At 39.0% G+C, this 25,985-nt stretch overlaps 1 protein-coding gene across 1 annotated transcript in view; it reads left to right on the top strand.

Moving 5' to 3' along the window:
* The first annotated feature begins 995 nt into the window (after positions 1–995).
* The window catches only part of C8A (complement C8 alpha chain), a 66,840-nt gene continuing 41,850 nt past the window's right edge, over positions 996–25,985 (top strand). The window contains exons 1-3 of the mRNA XM_044236421.1: positions 996–1,072; positions 19,274–19,376; positions 25,438–25,582. Of these exons, the coding sequence (XP_044092356.1) occupies positions 996–1,072; positions 19,274–19,376; positions 25,438–25,582 (325 nt within the window). The remainder of the gene's footprint in view (positions 1,073–19,273; positions 19,377–25,437; positions 25,583–25,985) is intronic.

Consider the following 25,985-nt stretch of genomic DNA (forward strand, 5'->3'; position numbering starts at 1 on the left):
CAGGCCTGCCACATGTTCAGTTATTCCTGTCTCTCCATCTCTACTTATTTAATTAATTTATGAATATGTCTGGAAGAGTAAGAGATTATATGTAGGTATGAGATCATTGGTGCAGCTGTGTAGCTGTCACTGTAATTCTAAAGAATGTTTCTGGAGATGTCTATGGAAGACATCTGGTCCCCTCAAGACACAAATATGCTGGGTCTTCATATCTAATATCTGGATGAAAAGCAGAAAGTCCATTCATTTACAACAGCTCTCAGGCTCCCGATGTTTGGCAACACATTGTAGAACCTTTATGTAACTATTAACATTTTCTACATTTGGGCAGCTGTTTATGACCAGGCTGATAGACCACTGTTAGCCTTGTTTCAGTCTTAAAAAGCAAATTGATCTGACTTTAGTAGTTCCAAGAGCCACTCAGAAAGACCGAGTGAATTCCGTGACTCTCTCTTTTTTTTTTTTTTTTTTTTTTTTTTAAAGTTTTTTTTTATTTTATTTATTTGAGAGAGAGAGACAGTGAGAGAGAATGAGCGAGGAGAAGGTCAAAGAGCGAAGCAGACTCCCCATGGAGCTGGGAGCCTGATGTGGGACTCGATCCCGGGACTCCAGGATCACGCCCTGAGCCGAAGGCAGTCGTCCAACCAACTGCGCCACCCAGGCGTCCCCCGTGACTCTCTCTTAATTTGGCTTTGCCTCATTCTGAAAATAAGATCTCTTTGCTAGACTGGTATTGGTTGCAAATCTTCCTTTCCTCAACCATATGGATATTATTTTTCAAAAGATCTGAAGGACAGTGGCCTTTGGTGTCTGAGATTTTAGGGTGTTTGGCTAATCAATACCCTAGTCACTAATTAACCACATCTCAATGAGAATTGAGCGAGTTCTGTTGGTTCCAAACATTACATAGATCTTACCGGTCCCAGTCTGAAGACATCTTTGACTCCGGCTCTCTGAATAATTTTATTCATTCTAAGTAACATAGGGTGGACAAAATGTTTGCTGCTGCTTTCTTCATCTTGTCTTTGATGACTTGTCATCCTGGGGTAACCATTCAGGAGAAGGTGAACCGGTGAGTTGGTCGTAATTCTGCAAGATTTGTACCTAGGGATCACTGAGTGGGGCGCTAAGACACTTTCATGTTTGCAACAGGTGATTTTAGGATGGAATGTGATATCTTTCATATTATTACCAATCCAGTGAAGAAGTGCAGGGCAGTGAAAAGAGCATGTCCTTGGAGTCCGATGGACCTAGATACAAATCACTCAGTCTAATCTAATCTGAGATCTAATACTCGATAGTTGGGCAATCTGGAGGGCACCAATTAATCTCTCTGAGCTTCAGGTTCCCTAGCTGGAAATGAGAAAAATATCTCAATCAGAAAAATAGCTCATCTATAAGAGCTGATGAATATGAAATAAGGTCCCAAATATAAAGTATACTCGGTTTAATAAATAATAATTCTCTTGAGTAATGTCAGACAGCTAACCTCTACTCATCCGTTTGTGAATCTTGAAAATTCCCATCTCATAGTGTTTGAGGGGAGATACAATTAGGTAATGTTAATAACATCATCTTGCGAAAGGTGAGAGACTGTAGAGATGCTGGGTCATTTCATTCTTAAAATGAGTTTACCTTTTGCTGTAGGGTAATGAATGGAAGTGATATTTTCATAGGTACTTTGCAATTTTGCTCATTTCATTTCCTTAAATTGTCCAGCCTGGCTTCAGGTTTTTATATCTTAACATCAAATATGTTAATGGTGCTTAAACAGTCCCTTATTTTAGCTTTGGGGTAGTTTGAAAGCAGTCCTTGTCTCCCAAACACTGAAGATTTTAAGTTGAGCTATTTTATTCAAGTTCTTGTTGAGTGATTTAATTTTGAATCATTATTGCTTTTAAATGCTAGAGCAAGAGAGATTTCCTTTATGTAACAGATCAGGAGGGGGAAAGGCATTTTTTATAAGCAGTTCATTTGCGACTTGTATTTAAAGCAAATAGGCATTTGAAAAATCAGAAAATTCACCTCTAATAATTACAAGATAAAGGCAAGAGAACAGTGGTAAAGGAAATCTCTACTGAGATACTCTTAATTATAAAACTTATCATTGTAATCCTTTTTGAAAATGAACAAAGCTTCTTGATGTTTGATGAACTTATCAAAGAAGACAGACCAGTGAAGAGGCAAATTTGAAGTCTAGGCAAAAGAGAACCAATTAAATACTTCACGAAGTGCTGAAGTAGGAAATCATGAGGTCTTATGTGTCTAATGCCAGTTTATCTGACCCAGGATTTGAAAATGGAAGATTACATGGTAAAATGATTTTACTGGGTTAGAATTATGGCCCCGGCATTGACTGTTGGTGTGATCTCAGGCAAGTTACGTAAGTGTTCTGAGTTGTAAAATAGCAGGAAGTTCAGAGAAACAAATGGATGAAAGTACTTAAGACAATGCCTGGTACTTTGCAAACATTCAGTGGAAACTACTGCCAGCAGTGTTGTGTGATTGTTATTGTCATATTTTGGTCTTTCCATTCTCTCAGATGGTTGACAAAAATTAGATAGAACAAATGTATTATGTGCCAGTTGGCATGGATCAGCAAGTTTGGTCAGTGCTTTCAAACATTTACAAAACTTAAGTGTCACTCTTTTTGCCCCAAATAAAATCTTATATGAAACCTAACAGTGAGAAAATCAGATGATGTACATTTATGTACACTTATATTAAGTGTATGGTACACTTATATTAAAATTTTTTTAATTTAAAATTTTTGGTACATTTTTATTTTTATGAGCTCTTCTTTACCATTTGCTTATTATCTACCCTTAATAGAAATATGGGATTGAGAAAACATTTAAAAATAATGGTGATGAAGGATACCTAGGTGGCTCAGTCAGTTAAGTGTCTGCCTTCAGCTCACGTCATGATCCCAGGGTCCTGGGATCGAGTCCTGCCCTGGGCTCCTTGCTCAGTGGGAGCCTGCTTCTTCTTCCCCCGCTGCCTGCTGCTCCCCGACTTGGGCTCTCTCTCTCTCTCTGGCAAATAAATAAGTAAATAAGTCTTTAAGAAAATAAAATAAAATCGTGATGATGAAAACCAGTTGTAATATCCAGTCTCAAGTATCAATAGATCTCCATTACATCTTTTATATAAATAATACATTTTAGCATGTGTGTTGCCTTAAAAAGTTTAAACAACTTAAGGAGGACATGTATTGCATGGAGCACTGGATGTTATATGTAAACAATGAATCTTGGAACACTCCATCAAAAAGTAGTGATGTACTGTACAGTGACTAACACAACATAATAAAAAATAATAATTTTAAAAATTCCAAATATTAAGTGATAATTCTGGGCAAGAAATAATCTAATTCTAAAAAAAATGTATTATATGCCTGATCATGTTATTTGTAAAATAAATTTAAACTTATGTATAAAATGGTTGTATGAAAATTAAAGAAAATTGGGGTACCTGGGTGGTTCAGTGGGTTAAGCCTATGCCTTCAGCTCATGTCATAATCTCAGGGTCCTGGGATCGAGCCCCACATCGGACTTTCTGCTCAGCAGGGAGTCTGGTCCCCCATCCCCCCACCTCCCCGCGACCTGCCTCTCTGCCTGCTTGTGATCTCTCTCTCTCTGTCAAATTAAAAAAATCTTAAAAAAAAAAGAAAGAAAGAAAACCACATTCTTAAATAAAATAGTAATGCATCAGATAAAAAAGTTTAAACAGGGACGCCTGGGTGGCTCAGTTGTTAAGCGGCTGCCTTTGGCTCAGGTCATGATCCTAGCGTCCTGGGATCAAGTCCCACATTGGGCTCCCTGCTTGGCAGGGAGTCTGCATGTCCCTCTGCCTCTGCCTTCCTCTCTGTCTGCCTGTGCTCGCTCTCGCTTCTCTCTCTATGACAAATAAATAAATAAAATCTTAAAAAAAAGTTTAAACAATTTTCAGTCCTACTTTCTTGAGATTGTTCTATAATAAAGAATATATGATCTCTTAGTGAATATATTGTGTGCACTCAAAAGCATCTATTTCTGTGTTGTTGGGTGTAGTGCTAATTAAATCAATCATTAAATCAAACTGGTTAATGTTGCTCAAGTTTTCATCTCCTTGCTTTATTTATTACTGAGGGAGGGATGTTGCAGTCTCCAGCTATCTTTGTGGATTTGTCTATTGCTCCTTTCAATTCCTGAAAGCAAAAAGAAGCAGTTTATGCTTTACGTGTTTTCAAACTCTGTTTCTCTATCTATCTATCTACCTATCATCTATCTATATTTAGAATAATTATGTCTTCTTGATGACTTCCCTTCTTATCATTATGAAAGGCTCTCATTATCCATAGCATTTGGTTTTGTTCTACAGTCTATTATTAGTATAACTATTCTTGCTTTCTTATGATTATTGTTTGCATGGTGAGTTTTTTCTACTATTTTATTTTGACTTATCTGACTCTTCATACTTTAAGGTATGCTTCATGTAGATAGCCCATAAATGAATTTTGCTTCAGTATCTAATGTAACAATCACTGTCTTTTAATCACAGTATTTATACCATTTATATAAATTGTAATTACTGACAACTCTGCATTTGCTTATCACATTTTTATTTGCTTTCTATGTGTCCCATTTGTTCTTTAATTCTGGTTTTTATCTTTTAGATTTAATATTTTTTCTAGTTCCAAATGATTTATTAACTATTCTGCTTTCTTGTTGCTGTTGTTATTGTTCTTAGATTTACAATATATATCCCTAATTTATCATAGCCTACTTTCAAATAATATGATACAGCTTCTGGTATTTTTATTCTCACTGAGTAACTTCCTCTGACATTTCTTGCAATGCAGAATGACTTTTGCTGATGAATTCTCCATTTTCAGTGACCTGAAGATGTCTTTATTTTGCCTTTATCACATCACTTTAAATATGTCATTCCATTATCTTCGGTTTGCATAGTCTCTGAGGAAAAATCTGCTTTCCTCTTTGTGTAATATGTCATTTTTAAAAAATTGACTGCTTTTACAATTTTCTATTACTGATTTCCAGCAATTTGATTATGATGCACCTTGGTATGGTTCTATAGGTTTATAGTTCTCAGCAAATTTGTAAAAAAGTTTTGCCATTATTAATTTAAATATGTTCTCTGCCCCATAATCTCTTTTCTTTCTGATATTACAGTCATAGATAGGTTAGTCTGCTCGATATCTCACAAACCAATGAGGCTCTACTCTTGTTGTTGTTGTTTGAAGTCTGTTTATCTTTTTCTTCTATTTTGGGTAGTTTCTGTCACTGTTTCTTCAAGTTTGCTAATCTTTTCTTCCACAGCATTTAATCTGTTGTTAGGACATTCAATGAGTTTTTTCGTTTCTGTGTAATGATTTTCAGCTTTAAAAGTTTCCTTGGTATTCTTTTGTGTCTTCCACTTATCATCATGTTCATTAGTCTCCTTCCGTACGTGGATATATGTGCAGTAACTCTTCTAATGTTCTTGTCTGCTGCTTCCATCATTTCTATATCACAGACCTTTGGAATTAGGATTGACACAGACAACACCAGGTTTAATCCATCCACTTGTGTGGCAAGGAGAAAACTTGAGCCCCAGAGGGAGAGAGAAGGAGCATATTACATAACAACCAGACCTCTCTACCAGGCATTTTAAGAATACCGGCCAATTAAGCCTCATCATGTCCCCCTAAGGTTTGTTTTAAGTATTATTCCCTGATTGAGGACCAGAGCCAGAGAGGAAAGAAAGCAGTCTTACAGGTTCTAAATCCCTTGGCCTGCTAGTGGAACAATCAGGTCTTCTAATTGCCAGATGGCTATTATCTCCACCACTCCTGCTACCCTCACCCACCAGAAAAAAAGACCAAAAAAGTCTTCATTTTGGCAAGTAATGCAAATATAACATTTTCAACAAAAAATTTCCATTGATGGAGAATGAAAAAAATTCCTTTAGAAGGACTGATGCAAACATGAGTAAGAACATCAAACATGGAGGATGACCTCTGTTTTATTAAATAGGACACAGAGGTCGTGGACTCTGAGAAGTTTAAATCATGATCCTTCTCTGTTTTATTTATTTCACCAGGCATCAGAGTGTGTTTACCAAAATATCCTGGGCTAGGGCCATGTGACTATTTTCAAAGGTTGTCCAGATAACTGGAAATCAGTATGTATTCAAGCTATGTGCATTTTTAAATACTTTGAACAGTCAGAGTAGTGGGTGTGACTCAGAAGTGAGCCGTGTGAATGTGGACACTTTTGTTCAGGTTAACTAATTGTTAACTATACTTCAAGTGGCATCGGGTATGGGATTTGGAGGGAGATCAACCTGGGTTTACGTCTTGGCTTCACCACTTAGTGGCTCCAGAATTTGGGCCAGTTAAACTAAGACTCAACTTTCTCATCTATAAAACAGAAATACATATTTCACTGAGTGCTTCTCAGGAGTTAGGAGAATTCATACTAAGTACTTAGCACAAAAATGGCACATGGTAAGCTTTTAAATATTATTTTTATTACTCTCTTTCCATTTTGTCAGAAATCCTTCATAGCGTATCTTGGAATGCTAATACAGTGCATATGTTTAGTGTCCAACAACCTTCATATAAATCCTTGCTTTAACCCACTGAGTCATCCAGGAACCCCTCATATAAATCCTTGCTTTGTCATTTTACTACCTATATACCTTTAAGCAAGTTTATTTCCTCTCCCTATGACTCTGTTTTACTTACCTATCAAATGGGTATAATAGTTCCCACCCCATAGGGTTCTTATATTATTTAAATGAAATAATATAAAAGTGAATGAGGTAATATATTTATACTCAACCTTTGTTCTGAGTTCCTACCATATGCAAAGTACACACTTAGCACTGGCCTGCAAACAATATATTTGTGACCTCTGCCTTATAGATCGTGCAGTGTAGGGACGGAAATAGCTCTATGTATATGGTATGATGTTAACATAGGGCAGGCAGGTCAAAGAAAGCTACTTAGAGGAAGAGAGGCTTAACTGAACTGCGAAGTTTCAGCCAGATGAATGAGGTGTGATTATTCCATGCAGGGGAAACAGCATTATGAACACATTGCAGGAAAACCTGGCACGTGCCTAGAACCAGAAGTTCTGTGTGGAATTCTGCATGCACCCAGCACATAGAAGATACTTTCTTTTGTTCATTTCATCCATCTATTCATTTGTTTGTCCACTTATTCATTCAGTACATGCTCCTGGAATGCTAGCATACCTAGCATTCCAGGACTCCAGGAAAGTGTCTTCCTACTCTCATGGAATTTACAGTGTAGTGATGGAGTCGATAAACATGTAAACAAAACATTACTGTAAAAAATTATGTTAAGTACTATGAGGGAAACTAATAGGACCTTTTGATAGAGGGTATTATAAGGACAGGGTGGCTGTCCTAGAGGTGGGATTTAAGCTGAGGGATATAGGACAGTAAGGAGAGGCCATGTGAAGAATAAGGGAGAATGGAGAGATCAGCCTCGGTGAAGTCCTTCCAGTGGTAAATGGCCCATCATGCTCCTGGCCCTGAAGGATGGGAACAGCATGAGAGTAGGGGATTGTGCCCTGAAAGGATGTCCAAAATGTGCACAGAGACCAGATCACAGGGGACCTTGGGACCATGAAGAAGAATCTGTGTACTAAAAACCAACCAACCAGCCAGTCAAAAAACACCAGAGGGACTTATAATGGGGGGCAGGGATTACCTGTTTTCTAATTTAAAAAAATAAAAATCATCCTGGTGGCTGTGCAGAGAAGAATGGGAGGAAGCTGCAGTGGGAGGTCCCAAAGGAGGCCATAGCAGTGATCTGGGTGAGAGATAATGGTACCTTAAATTAGAGTTGTAGCAGTAAAGGGAGAAAGAGGGAAGATATTTGACATATATCTTGAAAGTAAAATGACAGAAATTTCCAAAGGATTTGATATAGAGGTTAGGGGAAGGAGGTAGTTAAAGACCATGGCCAGGTATCTGGCTTAAGCAACTGTGTGTTACGGTGATTCCACTTCTGGATGTGGATAAAACAGAGAGAGAATCTGGTTAGAAGAAAATTAAGAGTTAAGGGGCACCTGGGTGGCTCAGTGGGTTAACCCTCTGCCTTCGGCTCAGGTCATGATCTCAGGGTCTTGGGATTGAGCCCCTCATCAGGCTCTCTGCTCAGCTGGGAGCCTGTTTCCCCCCACCCCCTCTGCCTGCCTCTCTGCCTACTTGTGATCTCTCTCTCTCTGTCAAGTAAATAAATAAAATCTTTAAAAAAAGAAGAAGAAGAAAATAAAAAGTTGATATTTGGAGCCACTGAAAGTTTGCCATGCCTCAGAGGCAATGACTTGGATAAAGAAAACAGAATTTCAAGGAGTGTTCTAGGTTGAAGATCTAAAGTGAGGAGGCATTAGCATAAAGTCATGGGAAGCCCAGGAAATGGTCTCACCTTCCTAAGAGTGAGAGAAGCAGAAGAGAAAAGAAAGGCAGTACTGCACCTTGAGACATTCTAGCTCGTAGAAGTGTGGTGCTGAAGCTGTCTAAGACAGGCCAATATCAAAAAGGGAACAATGGCTAACAGAGGAAAGTAAGACCAAGTCAGAAAACTTTCCACCAGATTTAGCAACATGGAGATCACTAGAGACTCAGCCAACTTTCAAAGTCAACTTAAAATACCTCAGTTTCATGATGTAATTTCCATGTAATAACTGAATGGATCTGCTTCAAGATTATATAATTAGTGACAATCAGTCTTAAATATAAGCTAAGCCAACTTAATAGGATGATCCTCTGGCAATAATCAGGGTTAGGCCTTCTAACCTTTTAGACAATTAATTATTATGTGATCTCGATTGCTGAGGTAGCCACTTTGCAGGGTCAAGCATTTGACCCAGAGATTGCATGTTCAACTCCAGGTTTTAGGCCCTTTGCCTTCTGTGCCACCCTCTTTAAAAAGCCAAATGGGTAGCATGTCACTAGTTCACAGCCCTATCCAGAAATCTTATATTTCACTTATAAGGAAATCAAAGTTCAGTAAGTAGCAGAAACTGGATTGTAATACATGCTTGGTGGAATCCAAACCACTTTGAGTTAGATCAGTATGCCCTCAATTGCATTACACAATCTTACAGATGTTACATGGAACAAGAAATGATGTATTCAAAAATTGGGGAAATGCTGGGTTTTGCAAATTAGAATGCAGAACTTCCCAGGGCATTTAATAGGTTGCATTTTATATTTCTAAGAGTAGCATGTTCTATGCAATTTATCCAAATTTGACCATGTAAATTTTCTTCTCTTCCTTCCCAACCCCAGGTTGAGCACTCCCCAGAGACCACTTTGAGAAATCCTGCCATAGTACTATATTGACTTGTGGTGATTCTATAGATTAAAAAACAAAATAAAACAAAAAAAAACCCCTAAAAGCCAGTTAGGTAAAGAAACTTGCTCATTGTAGCATAACAAAGTAGATGTAAACTAAAAGTTATAATAAAAAACTCCTGACTCTCAGTGTTATTGCATGAGTAGATTCTCAGCAGTTAGGAGATGCTTTTCTTGTGTTTTTTTTTGTTTTTTTTTTTTTTGTTTTTTTTTTTTTGGTGATGCTTTAAAACTATTTGCTGAGTTTTACTAGATCACAGATTTATCCATGGTTTCCTAAAAAAATGATATAATTCTTCTGGAAAGCCATTTGGCCACAGTGTCATAAGCCTTAAAATCACCTGTATCCTTCAACCCAACCATCCCATTCTACAGGAAGTATCTTCAGGAAGGAACTTAGAATATGGAAACACTGGGTGGTCAATAATCTAATTTTTTGCTGTTAGACGAGTGGAACCATGTGTAGCCATCATAAATACTTTACATTTCTGCTATGGTATTAAGTGGAAAATCAGGATGTAAAATGTAATACTCAGTATGACCTCAATTATATTATGAAAATGGAACAGAAGGAAATATAACAAAATATTAATCGTGGGAGGGTTGGAGGCATTTTTTTCTTTTATGTTCTCTTTAAAGAGAATGTATTACTTTTATAATAAGCAAAAAAAAAACTCCATTTAAAGATTCATTGGAATGATACGAGAAAATGCTGCACATATTGATATTGGCTAAAAGGTTGGAGCCCTATAATGACTTAATGAATGGTCCTTGCATACTTTCTGTACTCTTGCTTCAGTGATAGCATTACTATGTGTGCTTCTGTCTAGACATCATGTCATAAAGCTTTTAAAAACTATAGCAACACAGCCCTGCTCTGTCTAGGCTTCTGCTTCCTTCCATTAATACTGTTTCCTTCCACTTTGACATCATAATGCAGTCTCTGTGGGTTTACACTGACATTATCTTGACAATTCCATAGTGAGATGCAAAACTAATCCTGGAGTCATTTTCTGTTCCCAAACCTTCACCATGTATCTTCTACCCTTCTTTTGATGATTAGAACCCTGTCTTTCTCCATGTCCCTATACTTCAAACTTTTATTCTCAGGATGGTCTATCAGAAAAATGACACATAGACAGAATCTTGAGCCATTTGAATGTCTAGTTATCAGGATTAATTAATTAGCTTCTAACCCTAGATTAGGTTCAAGTAAGTCTCTAAACAATGTCACTCTATTTCCTGTCAATTGGTCTCATTCTTTCTCTTCTTTTCTTTCTTTCCTTCCTTCCTCTCCCTCTCTCCCCCTTCCCTCCTCTCTTCCCTTTTTGTCCCTCACCCTCCCTGCTCTCCTCCTTTCATTCTTTTTTATTTTCCCTTTCCTAAATATTCACTGAACACTTTCATTGGGTCTGGCACCCTGATAGGAACAGTAAACAAACATACAGACAGTATCTGCCTTCATAGAGCTTACAATCTGGTGAAGGCAAAAATTAGACAAATATTACAAAGGTGATAATTAAGTGTTGAGAAAATGTGCAGAGACTGATTAAACCAGATGAGGGGAGGAAAGATATTTCTCTAGAGAAATGAACTTTAGGATGACATTGAAAGATACCTAGGCGTTAACCAGATAAAGAGGGAGTCTTGGATTAGTTCAGGATTGGGTTTTAGAGGTAGGCATAATTAAAGGAGCAGGGGCACCTGGGTGGCTCAGTGGGTTGAGTCGCTGCCTTCGGCTCAGGTCATGATCCCAGGGTCCTGGGATCGAGTCCCGCATCGGGCTCTCTGCTCAGCAGGGAGCCTGCTTCCCTCTCTCTCTCTCTCTCTGCCTGCCTCTCCATCTACTTGTGATCTCTCTCTATAAAATAAATAAATAAAATCTTTAAAGGAGCAGTAGAGTCCAGACATTTAGGACATAATTATGATTTTAAAATGATAGATCATGGACTCAAAACTAGTTACAAAGGGAAATTAAAATAGGAGGGGATATCATTGACAGAAAGCTTAGGTGTCACAAGAGTAGAAGTCCCAAAGAAGTTCAAATGAAAGTGAAATGAGAATCCTTGAGCATCTAATACAGAAGGAGAAGAACCCCCAAATAACCATTCACAGATGACTCAAGGACTAGTGATTTGGAGAAGAAGCTGTTTCAGAGAGTGAGAAGGACCAGGATTGACCATAGAAGATAGTGGAGTGAGGAAAAAGGTCCATGGAGATGAGGAAAAGGAGTGACTGAGGGGCAAGTGTTGAATAACTCATTTATGGGGCTGACAGGGTTTCCCAGGGTGATGGAAGGAATTGGGATAGAGAGGAAGTTTGTGAGCCGAGCGCTGAAGCTTTTGGAGGGACAGGAGCACTGGTATTACATACCAACATCATCTTATAGATCAGCGTTTCTTTTTTTTTTTTTCCCAATTTATTTATTTTCAGAAAAACAGTATTCATTATTTTTTCACCACACCCAGTGCTCCATGCAAGCTGTGCCCTCTATAAGATCAGCGTTTCTTAATCAGTGGTCTGCAGATCCCAGGGAGTCCCCAAGATCTTTTCAGAGGGGCTCTGTGGGTTCACAACAATATCATAATAACACTAAGACATTTGCCATTTCCACTGTATTAATGCTTTCACTGATGGTGCAAAAGTTATGGCAGATAAAAATACTGTGGTCTTGGTATAAATCAAGGCAGTGATATCAAACTCATAGGAAAGAAGTTAAGTCTGACATAACAGAGTCCCTCTTGCAACAATAAAAATCATGAATGTTAGTAAAGTTGAATCTCTGAGAAAAATGCCTCAATCTTAGAATACAAGTTATTTAAATATTCTATGTGACAAAATGGGGAGAATGCACTATGAACTTCTGTTATACTGAAGTCTGATGCTTGTCTTAAGGAAAAACAATAAACGAATTTTTTCCCTTGAACATTGTTTTTTCTCAACAGAATAGCTGCCAAGTTATTGTTATTCAGGCTTACTTATTTGGCAGGCATTGTCTCAAAAATGAACAGGGAGCCCATCGCTTCAAGGAAACCAAATAATAGCATTTGTTATCAAGGATAAAAATTTTTGAGGTTTCAAACAAAAATTTAAATTTTGGAAAACATTCCCACTGAGCTTGATGAGATAGATCACTGATATTTGATATTAACAAATTTGACTAATTTATGTTGGAGAGTAAAATGTGTTAACATTGTTAAGATATGCATAGTAAACCATTATTTTTCAAATTTCCAATGCCCGGTGTTACAAAGATCATGTAGGAGTGCCAGATCTATTCAAAATACACAGAGACCAGTGGACTTTAATGTAAGAGGGTGCAAAAAAGTTCATTGACATGATTTCAGATTCCATATTACAACTAGCATTTAAAAAATTACCACTTGTCAAAGTTGTGGTGTAGTATCAAAAAAGAATACCCACAGTGATCTGAAAAGACTGTTAAAATTCCCCTCAACTGTGTAATATTTTCAACTATATACCTCTAAGAGGCTGATTTTCTTCAAAGACCTCTCAACCAAAGCAACATAAAGCAACAGATTGAATGAAGAAGCAGAAATGCATTCTACTAACTCAAACATAAAACACAGTTGCAAACATGCAGATTAATGACATACTTTTCATTAATTATTTTTCAAGGAAATCTGTTTTCAAATAAAATTATGGCATATATTGTAACATGTAATGGGTTTGATATTAAAATCAAAATAGATATATATTGGGGCGCCTGGGTGGCTCAGTGGGTTGGGGCCTCTGCCTTCGGCTCAGGTCATGATTCCAGAGTCCTGGGATCGAGCCCCGCATCGAGCTCTCTGCTCCGCGGGGAGCCTGCTTACCCCTCTCTCTCTGCCTGCCTCTCTGCCTGCTTGTGATCTCTGTCTGTCAAATAAATAAATAAATAAAATCTTTTAAAAAAATAGGTAGATAAAGAGTCATATTGATATGAATACACTAATCGTAGGAGATCTTAACATGCCTCTTTCAGAATTAGACAGATCATCGAAGCAGAAAACCAATAAAGAAACAAGAGCATTGAATGACACATTGGACCAGATGGACCTCATAGATATATACAGAACATTCCACCCTAAAACAACAGAATACTCATTCTTCTCAAGTGCACACGGAACCTTCTCCAGAATAGACCACATACTGGGTCACAAATCAGGACTCAACCGATACCAAAAGACCGAGATTATTCCCTGCATATTCTCAGATCACAATGCTTTGAAACTGGAGCTCAATCACAAAGAAAAGTTCCGAAGGAACTCAAACACCTGGAAGCTAAAGACCACCTTGCTTAAGAATGCTTGGATCAACCAGGAGATCAAAGAAGAACTGAAACAATTCATGGAAACCAAGGAGCATGAAGACACTTCGGTCCAAAACCTATGGGATACAGCAAAGGCGGTCCTAAGGGGAAAATACATAGCCATCCAAGCCTCGCTCAAAAAAATTGAAAAATCCAGAACACACCAGCTGTCTCTACACCTTAAAGAACTGGAGGATCAACAACAAATCAAACCAACTCCACACATAAGAAGGGAAATCATCAAGATTAGAGCTGAGATCAATGAGGGAGAAACCAGAGATTCAGTAGAACGTATCAATGAAAGTAGAAGCTGGTTTTTTGAAAGAATCAATAAGATCGATAAGCCACTGGCTACACTAATCTAAAAGAAAAGAGAGAAAGCCCAAATTCATAAAATTATGAATGAAAAGGGAGAGATCACAACTAACACCAAGGAAGTAGAAACAATCATCAGAATGAATTACGAACAGTTATATGCCAATAAGCTTAGCAACCTAGATGAAATGGATGCATTCCTGGAAAAATATAAACTACCAAAATTGAACCAGGAAGAAATCGACAACCTGAATAGACCGATATCTAATAACGAGATTGAAGCAGTGATCAAAAACCTCCCAAAAAACAAGAGCCCAGGACCTGACGGATTCCCTGGGGAATTCTACCAAACCTTCAAAGAAGAAATAACACCTATTCTCCTGAAGCTGTTTCAAAAAAATTGAAGCAGAAGGAAAACTTCCAGACTCTTTCTATGAAGCCAGCATTACCCTGATCCCCAAACCAGGCAAGGACCTTACCAAAAAGGAGAATTTGACACCAATATCACTGATGAATATGGATGCTAAGATTCTCAACAAGATCCTAGCCAACAGGATCCAACAGCACATTAAAAAATAGGTATATATTGCTAAATATGTACCTATCTATAGATCAATAAATACATATTTCTAAAATTCCTGTTCTGATTTTGAATCAGTATCAGTATCAGTAGATGCAGCCCACTTAAACAAAGGCTCTTTGGAGTCCTCCGTGGTATACTAGAGTGTACAAGAGTTCTGGGACCCAAGTTTGAAAACCAGTGTTAAAGATGAACATTGCTTTCCCCAGGGCTCCTTGTTTTGGGTTTCAACCTGGGTGTCATCATTCATCATGACTAGTGACTCATGGAATAACTAGTATGAGATGTGAAGCACCCTTTTTCCTACGCTAGGGTGATAATTATGCCATTCATCAAAACAGAGGCTGCCCGGCTCTCCGAAATTATGGTAATACTGGAGGTAACAGACAGTCTTCCTACAGTCTCTGCTCAGTGGGCTGACCATGTGCTAACCCTGCAGTCACAGCAATGATGTTGTGGAAAGGAGCTCAGGCTTGGAGCCGGGCAAGCTTGTGGCTTGTTCACCTCACTCTGTGTGACCTGGGCAAGCTCTTTAACCTCTGAGGATGCAGCATGGGGTAACAGGAAGAACATGGCCTTGGAGAAAGACCAGTTTCTACCTTCTACCTGCACTACCCTGGGCAAGGCTCTCACTCTCTCAGTTCTGTTGGCTGGTCTGTGAAATGAAGAAGCAGCAGCATGATGAGGAAATGAACATGGGCTCTGCCATCAAACCAGCTAGGTCAAATTCTGCCTTGTCACCCTTGGGCTATGACTTCTGGGACTACTTAGCTCTTAGGAATCTCAGCTTTCTTATATATAAATGGGGCTAATGATATATGCCTCCTCGGATCATTATAGAGAATTAAATGATGAGGGAATTCATGGAACATCCTAACATGTAATAACAAAAGCCAACCTTTAACAAATACCTCATAAGTATTTTAACATATTGTCAATAGCTCCATCAGGTAATGTTGTTTTTAGCATAGTTAAAAATTTCCCGTAGATGGGAAAGCTGTAGCTAAGAGATGTTAAGTTACCAGATTTCCAAGTCAGCAGGTGGCAAGATTCAAAGTTAGTCCTCTCACCCCAAACCCCATGTTCTTAACCACTGGGATTTCCGCTACTCTGAGTCTTCAAAAACAATTGTTAGTTCTCCGGATTCTTTGAAAAGATAAACAAAATTAGTAAATTTTTGGCTGGACTCATCAAGAAAAAGAACCAAAATAGATAAAATCCAAAGCGAAAGAAGAGAACTGATACCACAGAAATACAAAGGATTATAAAAGACTACTATAAAAATTATATGATGACAAACTGAGCAACCTAGCAGAAATAGGTAAATTCCTAGAAATTGACAGTCTTCCAAAACTAAATTAGGAACTAACAAAATCTGAACAGACTATTACTAACAAAATGGAACCAGTAATCAGAAAATTCCAATATACAGAAGTCCAGGACCAGACAGATTCACAGATGAATCCCACCAAACTATTAAAGAAGAGTTAATACTTATTCTCCTCAAACTAGTTCAGAAAATAGAAGAGGAAGGAGAGCTTCCAAATACATTCTGTAAGGCCAGCCTTACTCTGATACTAAAAAACTAAGGCAACACATAAGAAGAAAAGTACAAGCTATCTCTGATGAAAACATGCAAAAATCCTCAACAAAATATTAGCAAACCACATCTACCAACACATTAAAAGGATCATTCACCATGATCTAGTGGGATTTATTCCAAGGACGTAAGAATGGTTCAATATTCACAAATCAATCAACATGATATGCCACATTAATAAAATGATAGATAAAAATGATCATCTCAATAGATGCAGAAAAAGAATTTGACAAAATTTGACATCCATTAATGATAAAACTCTCAAAAAGTAGGTTTAGAGGGAACATACCTCAACATACTAAAGGTCATATATTGCAAGCCCACAGCTAACATACTCACTGGTGAAAACGGAGAGCTCTTTCTCTAAGACCAGGAACAAGACAAGGATGTCCACTATCACCCGTCTTATTCAATGTAGTCCTGGAAGTTCTGGTCAGAGCAATCTGATGAGAAAGAAATAAAACATATCCAAATTGGCAAGAAAGAAGTAAAACTGTCACTATTTTCAGATGACATGATAGTATACATAGAACACCTTGAAGACTCTACCGGAAATCTATTAAAATTCAGAGAGATAATTAAAAGAGATAATTTATATAAACCCACCAGCATCACATCTGCATACAGTATTGTTAAATTGTTAAATGTATTGTTAAAATGTCCATACTATCCAGAGAAACCTACAGATTTAATTAAATCCCTACCAAAATACAAAAGATAATTTTTCACAGAACCAGAACAAATAATCCTAAAATTTCTATGGAACCACAAAAGACCCCAAATAGCCCAACCAATCCTGAACAAGAATAACAAAACTGGAGATATCATGATTGCAGATGTTAAGATATACTAAAAGCTACAGTAATCAAAACAGTATGGTACTGGCACAAAAATGGACACTTACATCAACAGAACAGAAGAGAAAACCCAAAAATAAACCCACGCATTTATGGTCAATTATCCACAACAAAGGAGACAAGAATATGCAATGGAAAAAAGATAGTCTCTTCAATGAATAGTGCTAAGAAAGCTGGATAGCTGCAGGCAAAAGAATAAAACTGGACCACTTTCTTAGACCATACACAAAAATAAACTCAAATGGATGAAAGACCTAAATGCCAGACCTGAAACCATAAAATTCCTAGAAGAAAAAATAGGCAGCAGTCTCTTTGACATCATCTGTAAAAACATTTTTCTAGATATGTCTCTTTTGGCAAGAGAAACAAAAGCAAAATGAAACTACAGGGACCACACCAAAATAAAAAGTGCACAGTGAAGGAAACCATCAAGAAAACAAAAAGCCAATCTACTGAATGGGAGAAGATATTTGTAAATGATATATTAGATAAAGGTTAATATCCAACACCAAATCAACATCAAAAAACTAAATAATCCAATTAAAAAGGGACAGAGGATATGAATAGACTCTTTTTTTCCCCAAAGAAGACATACAGGCACATGAAAAGGTGCTCAACATCACTAATCAACAGGGAAATGCAAATCAAAACCATGATGAAATATCACCTCTCAGCTGTCAGAATGACTAAAATAAAAAACACAAGAAACAGGGGCGCCTGGGTGGCTCAGTGGGTTAAGCCGCTGCCTTCGGCTCGGGTCATGATCTCAGGGTCCTGGGATCGAGTCCTGCATCGGGCTCTCTGCTCGGCAGGGAGCCTGCTTCCTCCTCTCTCTCTCTCTGCCTGCCTCTCTGCCTACTTGTGATCTCTATCAAATAAATAAATAAAATCTTAAAAAAAAAAAAAACCACAAGAAACAACAGGTGTCGGTGAGGATGTGGAGAAAAAGGAACCCTTGTGCACTGTTGGTGGGAATGCAAGCTGGTGTGGCCACTGTGGAAAACAGTCTTGATTTTTCTCAAAAAGTTAAAAACAGAATTACCATATGATTCTGTAATTCCACTACTGAGTATTTACCTAAAGAATATGAAAACAGTAATTTGAAAAGATATAGGCACCCTTGTTTTTATTGCAGCATTATTGACAACAGCCAAGATATGGAAGCAACTCAAGTGTCCATCAATAGATAAATGGATAATGATGTTGTGTGTATATATTGGAATATTACTTGGCCATAAAAAAGAATAAAATCTTGCATTTGCAACAACAGGGATGGATCTAGAGAATACAATGCTAAGTGAAATAAGCCAGGCTGAGAAAGACAAATACATTTGATTTCACTGATGTGTTAAACTTAAGAAATGAAACAAATGAACAGAAAAAAAAGAGGAAAAGGGAAAATAATAAACTCTTAAATACAGACAACGAACTGGTGGTTGCCAGAGGGGAGCTGGTGGGGAAGAGGGGAGAAACAGATAAAGGGGATTAAAAGTACATTTATCTTGATGAGCACTGAGTAATGTATAGAATTAATGAATCATTATATTGTATACCTACAACTAATATAATACTGTATGCTAATTATATTTGAATTTTAAAATTTTTTTAAAAGATTAAAAAATTTAACATCTGATTGGTTCTAAAGAAGAAGGAACTCTTGCCATTTGCAACAACATGGATGAACCTGGAGGACATTATATTAGTGAGATAAGACTGACAGGGAAAGCCAGTATCGCGTGATCTCTCTTATATGTGGAACCTAGAAAAGTGTGACTCATAGAACTAGAGAATAGAATCATGGCCACAAAGGGGGAGGGGTTGATCAAATTATCAAAATATTCAGTTGTAAATGAATAAGTTCAGGGGACCTAATGTATAATATGGTGACTATGATTAATAGTACTGTACTGTGTACTTGACATTAGCTAAGAGAGGAGATCTCTTGAGACACACACACACACACACACACACACACAACTATGTGAGGGAATAGCTGTGTTAATTAGCTTGCTTGTGGTAATCATTTCACAATGTATACCAAACTATAACATCATACATCTAAAATATATACCATTCTTATCATGTATACCTCAACAAAGCTGGGGAAAAATTAATCTGTTTTCATATTAATAAGATACCATCACATTAAAAGATCTTTTTCAATTTATAACAAAACTAAAAAGCACCATAATAAGAACCTTAAAAACTGAAGCAGAGGTCTCCCCTGTCTCTAGGAGAGTAAGCCGGGCTGTTCAGAACTCCAGTCCCAGAGCTGTTAACTGCCAGCTCAGTCACTGGTCAGAGTGGACGGACTGCCTACCATGCCAGGACAAAAAGGTAAGACATTCGTGACCAGTTTGGGGCCATGTAATATTTGAATAGCATACTGGACATTTAAATGGAGATAAACAGGTCTATAAAGTTAGAGGCCTGAGGAGAAATCAGGTCTAGAAATAGGTATTTGGAAGCCATGGGCACATGGATGGTGAAACTTTTTCTGATTTTGTTTACAAGCTATTATTGGGCGAGACTGACAAAGATATGTATGCTATGGCTTGTGGGCAGAGAGGTGGCCGCTCAGACAAGAGCACACTGTTCGCTCTGGCCTCTCTGGGTCATGGTCAGTCTGCTTGCTGCCCTCCAGGGATGGTCATCGAGAGGGACTAATGACCCATGGGGATCTGAGATGAACCCAAGAATGTCCCTGAGGATTCTGTTTTCACAGATTGAAAAGACTGGCACACCCAGTGAACTGACATGAGTCTATCTTGCCGGCTGACAAGGTTTTGAATAGTCCAAATTGGTCACTAAAGCCAGTGGCATCTCAAGGGAAGAGGGACTTGGGAAGGACTCTGCTGTACTAGAAAAGGGGGTATTCAAGTTGCCCTTGTTTAGGATCACTGGCTTGGGGTGATGATAAAAGGCAGAACAACTTCTATTCTATTTTATCACTATTTTAAAATCTCTACAGACAACACATGTTTTTACTGGATGCATCCAGGGTGAGACACCTCCAGGCCCCCACCTCTCCCAGTTGGTAGACCCCTGCCTAAACCACGTGTATTGGCACATTACTGTCAAGGCCAAGGGTTCATGCTCTGATTCTTCAGTTTAGATACTGGCTTTGCACCTTCTTTGCTGTGTTACTTTGGACATGTATTTGGATCCATGTATTGTGATTCCTTATCTATAAATGGAAACAGTAGTGGTACTCCTAGCATAGAGTTATTTTGAGTATTAAATGAGTAAGGTATGCAATGGGCTCTTTTTTTCATGCACCTGGCATGCAATAAATGTTCAATATCCAACCAACTCCCGCTGCCCAATTCAAGACCTACTCTTCCCTCACCTTGAGCTTCTGCAGTGCAGAGCGTGCTGGTGGTTCTCCTGCCTCCAGGCCCACTCCCCAGCTAGAGTCCGGGCTACTCTGTGAAGGTCTGATGAGCTGTTCAAAATCACATGGAATTCAAAATCATTACAATTTGGACCTACAATTTGGAAACACAATTTGGACCTAGTCTATTTAGCTCCTAAGCGTGATACTATTTATTCTGCCTCTCAAGTGAATGTGAGATACACCGGGGAATCCTAGACTGCACTGTGAGATACACCGGGGAATCCTAGACTGCACTGTGCAAAGTTATCTACCTCCCCAAATCTCATCTTGCTTTGATAACCTATGTTAGTTTTCTGAATCTGCTGTAACAAATTATCACAAACTGGGTTGCTTAAAACAACAAATGTGTTCTCTCACAGTTCTGGAGGCCAGAAGTCTGGCAGAGCCACACTCTCTCTGAAGGCTCTGGGGGAGAATCTGTTCTTTGCCTCTTCTGGCTTCCGGTGGCCATTGGCGATCTTTGCCTTGCGATCAATCTCCATGTTCCAATCACTGCCTCTCCGGCCATATTACCTCCTCCTCTTCTGTGGGTCTCCTTTGTGTGTCTGTGTTAAATCTCCCTCTGCCTTTCCCTTATAGGGACACTGCGATGACATTTAGGGCCTCCCTGGATAATTCAGTATAATCTCTTTATTTCAAAAACCTTGATAATATCTGCAAAAGACCCTTTCTTCCAAATAAGGTAACATTTACAATTTTCAAGGACTAGGACTTGATTTCTTTGCATGGTCATTATTTAAATTATTATACATCTAAACGATATATATTTTTTCCTCATGTGTTGCAGTTTACATAGATAGCACAGGTGAATGGTTTACTATTTAAATCAGAATTGAATTACTCCTTTCGTGACTCGAAAAAGCCTGTGTCTCTAAAATAATCCTTAAGATCTTTAAATTCTGTTAATTACTTAAGCAAAAGGCCACCCCTAATTTCTTCTTATTAATATGTTTTTTCCCCTTCTCTCAAAATCACCCAAACAAAGATGTGCATTTCTAGAGAGAAACATTATCGACTAGCTAGAAAAGAAAATTATGTCTTAATGATACCAACAGAGGCACCAACACGGAGAAGTCCCTAAGGGAGTAGTTGCACCAGCCTCTCTGCAGAGCAATGTCCTCATTATTTGATAATAACCCAGGAAATGGAGAGTTGGTGGGAATGAACCTTGTGTCTGCACCAGCATTCCAACACAGAAACCACAAGAAGGATGATGATGGCATTTATAGTTACCATTTATTAAATGATTTCTATATACCAGGCACTGTGCTCCTGCTTTAATAAATCATCTTAGTTGACTTTCATAGCCAACTGTGATAGATAGAAACCATTGTCCCTTTGGTTAGGTTACCCATAAAGAAGGAGGCACAGCCTAGACTCAATACTTGGCCGGTCTGATCCCCAAATGCCCATGTGCCTGACCATTTCACTCCACTGCCTCCCCATGAACCCTGTAGAGAGTTGTAAGTGATATTAGTAGCTATGTAATCCAATCCCCCCCATTCAGCCATAAATCCTTCTGGAGTATCCCAATAGCTGGCTACAAAAATGATGCTGATGTTATAGCTATTATTAGTGAGTGCATTCCAGGAACCAGGCCAATGTGCTGACTTCTTTACATGCCTTATCACTTGTCTCCTCAAGACTCTCAGATCTCTCCTTCCACAGATGAGAAAACGGAAGGTCAGAGATGTTAAGTCATTTACTCAGTGACACACAGACAGTAAGTCGCAGAACTGGCGTTCCAACCCAGCTTAAAATGGAATTCAGAATAACACGTAACCTCCTCCACTTGTGAGGATTAAATGAGATAAAGAATGTGAAGTGTCCAGCCAGTAGTAGGCCCTCAAAAAATGGTAGCTACCATCACTGTCATACTGGTAATTGCAGGTCTTAAAACTCTGGTGAACTTTATGAAGAGTGAGAAGACGTGGCTCTACCGTGGTATGCTGAGGCCTCCTTTATGTACTGCATCTTGGCAAGATGTAGGAAGAGAATGAAAATATCCTAATATTCCCAAACTGATCGTTAATTATAATCTCTGCCCATTGAGTTTACAACCTTATTAACGGGGAGGCAGGAAAGGCAAACAGACAGGTTTGCTCTTCACCTTTTTTTTTTTGCAGACCCTTCTGTCTCTTCACTAATGAGAAATTGTGGAGACAGAAGTAGGCAAGAGGAAGGAGAGGGCAATGTTGTGCTGTTCTACACACACCCAGTGGAATCCACTGGAAAAGACTCCATTGATAACAATGCAGACACCATTTCTGTTCAGTGAGCACCAATGAAAGGCCAGACATGGGGCTGGGTGCTTTCGTCACACATTCTCTCACTCAGTTCTCACAACACCCTTTCAAAGTGTGGGGTCCTCACATTCACTTGACATTAGACAACAGGAACTCAGAAAATGTAAATGGTTTGCTCTTGGTAACTTGGTAAGTGACTCTGGGGTCTGAACCCAGTCAGTCTAAATTCTCATGCTCAGGCTCTTGTGTCTACAGGACACAAGTGAAAGAATCATTAGTAACTGTAATTAGTGAGGTCGCCTCGGCTGACCACTTCATTCTACAGATTTGGAAACTGTTAGCATGGTAAATTCTTTTCCACCCCCTCACTTTAAGTCTGGAGGTGTCTTCGGGTTTAAAATGAGTTTCTTGGAGGCAACATATAGATGGGTTTTGTTTTTTTATCCATTCTGATACCCTGTGTCTTTTGATTGGGGCATTTAGCCCATTAACATTCAGGGTAACTATTGAGAGATATGATTTTAGTGCCATTGTATTGCCTCTAAGGTGACTGTTACTGTATATTGTCTCTGTTCCTTTCTGATCTACCACTTGTAGGCTCTCTCTTTGCTTAGAGGACCCCTTTCAGTATTTCCTGTAGAGCTGGTTTGGTGTTTGCAAATTCTTTCAGTTTTTGTTTGTCCTGGAAGCTTTTAATCTCTCCTTCTATTTTCAATGATAGCCTAGCTGGATATAGTATTCTTGGCTGCATGTTTTTCTCGTTTAGTGCTCTGAAAATGTCATGCCAGCTCTTTCTGGAAACTGAGACACAAAGTGCCAGGCACTGATACTTTGTATAGCAAGCAAGAAATAAATTCAGGAATAGACAAACAAACAAAAAGCAGGCCAAACCTATAAGTACAGAGAAAAAAATGATGGTTGCCAGAGGGTTGGGCGTGGAGGAAATCGGCAAAATGGTAAGGGGAGTGGGAGATACAGGTTTCCAGTTATGGAATAAATAGGTCATAGGAGTGAAAAGTACAGTATTGGGAATATAGTCAATGGTACTGTAATAGCATTGTATGGTGACAGATTGTAGCTATGCTCATGAACATATTAAAACATAGAGAAGTTGAATCACTCTGTTGTACAACTGAAATTAATTTAATATTGTGCACCAACTATACAAAACAAGAAAGAAAAAGAAAGAAGAGAAAGAAAGAAAGGAAGAAAGGAAAAGAGAAGAAAGGAAGGAAGGGAGGGAGGGAGGGAGAAGGAATGACGGGTGGGCGTATTGGGCTAAGAACCCACTTTCCTTATTGCTCAAACTATTGCTTTCCTGCTCAGTTATGAACAGTCTTGAAGGAGAAGCTTGTGGGCTGAGCCAAGGCAAGAAGCAGCAGAAAATATAGTGCTGCAAATTCCCTTTGTGGACACTCTACACGGAACTCTCCACACAGCATGTTTCCTATTATTATCTATTTTATCTCCTCAAGTAGACTTTAAGCTACTTGAAGGTGGGAAATATCTCCAAATATTTTAGTGTTCAACTTCCTCCTTCTACACTAGTGCCTGAAGGTGTACACCATATAGAAAGCAGTATCATGAAACCAGAGAGCTCCAAGATTAGTATGCATTTTTATTCGTCCCGTTCTTCTTTGAACAGGTGTTTGTTTGTGTGCAATCAAAGCTGGACCCAGGGATTCAGATGTTGTCTCTATCTCTTGGATGGGCTCTTTCTACATAGTAGGTTAGATGACCACTTGATGCCCACAGTTCCCAGCAACTTCAGCAAAAAGAAATGATCTTTTCCAATAGTTCTTAAAGAAAATCTTCAGGGAGAATAATTATTGCTCTAAGGTTGAATTATGAACCAAACCCTAAACCAGTCATTGCAATTTGGCAGATATGGTGCTCTGGTTGGCTGGACCTGGTTCAAACCTACGCATTCCCATAACTTGAGGGGTGAGCTCATCCCTACCTGAACCGTATGAGATGTGTCCCAAGGAAAGGGAGGATGCCATGACCAGAAGAAATGGTATAGAGGGAAAGCAATAAACAGCTTATAAAAGTGCCTCCTGCATAGACCATAGATCAAGTGTCAAGGGTATGAAACCAAGTAAGACAAGGTCCTCCTTTGCCACTCCTCATCTTACATGCAAACTGTTCTTAAACTAGTGAGAAAGGTAAATAAGTAAGTAGACCAGGGGTAATGACAACCTTATTTGACAAGTGAGAGGAGAAGGAGGCACACTGAACTCTAGAGTATGTAGAGGGGGTGCACTAATGAGTCATGAAAGATGGGTAGGTACCAACTGGTTGAAGGTGGGGGGAGAAGATCCTTCCTAACAAGGTTTGCATTTGATCTTTGGAGGCCCTATTCTATATTCCTGCCCCCTCTGGCTGAACACCACCATTTAGGAACATCCATCCCTTCAGAAGACAGCTTTTTTTTTTTTTTTAAAGATTTTATTTATTTATTCGACAGACAGAGATCACAAATAGGCAGAGAAGCAGGAAGATAGAGAGGAAGGGAAGCAGGCCCCCTGCTGAGCAGAGAGCCCGATGCGGGACTCGATCCCAGCACCCCGAGATCATGACCTGAGCCGAAGGCAGCGGCCCAACCCACTGAGCCACCCAGGCGCCCCCAGAAGACAGCTTTTTAGGCAGCTCTCAATCATTAGACAGTTAGTCCTTATGTTGAGCTGAGATCCTCCAGCACAAATCTTGTTTGATTGATAGACAATGCAAGTGTCTGCTTCAATATCCAATTTAGTACCGACACCGGAGCCTCCTGCAGCCCGACAAGTTTGGGGGAAACATGTGCAGCGGCGACATCTGGGATCAAATCAGCTGTCACAGTCCCACAGCTTGCGTAAGTCAAGCACAGTGTGGAGAGGATTTCCTGTGTAAGGAGACAGGTGAGTGGCATCCAGTGGGATAACAGCTGTGCCCCACCAGACCAAATGTGAAAAACAATCACCCAGGAGCTTGTTAAAGGGCTGACTGCTCAGCCCTTCCCCGGAAGTTGTCATTATGTAGGTTTGGAACGGGGTTCAGGGATCTGCATTTTAAGCCAACCCAGTAGCCCAAGTAATTTTGATGTGAGTTTGTCAGAATATCTGTTGACTTGTTTAGAAAAGGTATAATTCACTCAGTCACCCATTCATTGAATAAATGTTGACTGCGCATGTATGTGCCAGGCAGGGTGCTCACTGCTGGTGACCCGGATATGAAAAGATAATGTGCCTGACCTCAAGGTACTCCTCATCTCTTTGGGAGAGAGACCTACAGGGAGTTGGTGGCCATACTGGGTGATAGGCA

Source organism: Neovison vison, chromosome 2 (assembly GCF_020171115.1).
Source record: "Neovison vison isolate M4711 chromosome 2, ASM_NN_V1, whole genome shotgun sequence".
In the NCBI taxonomy this organism is placed as follows: Eukaryota; Metazoa; Chordata; class Mammalia; order Carnivora; family Mustelidae; genus Neogale; species Neogale vison.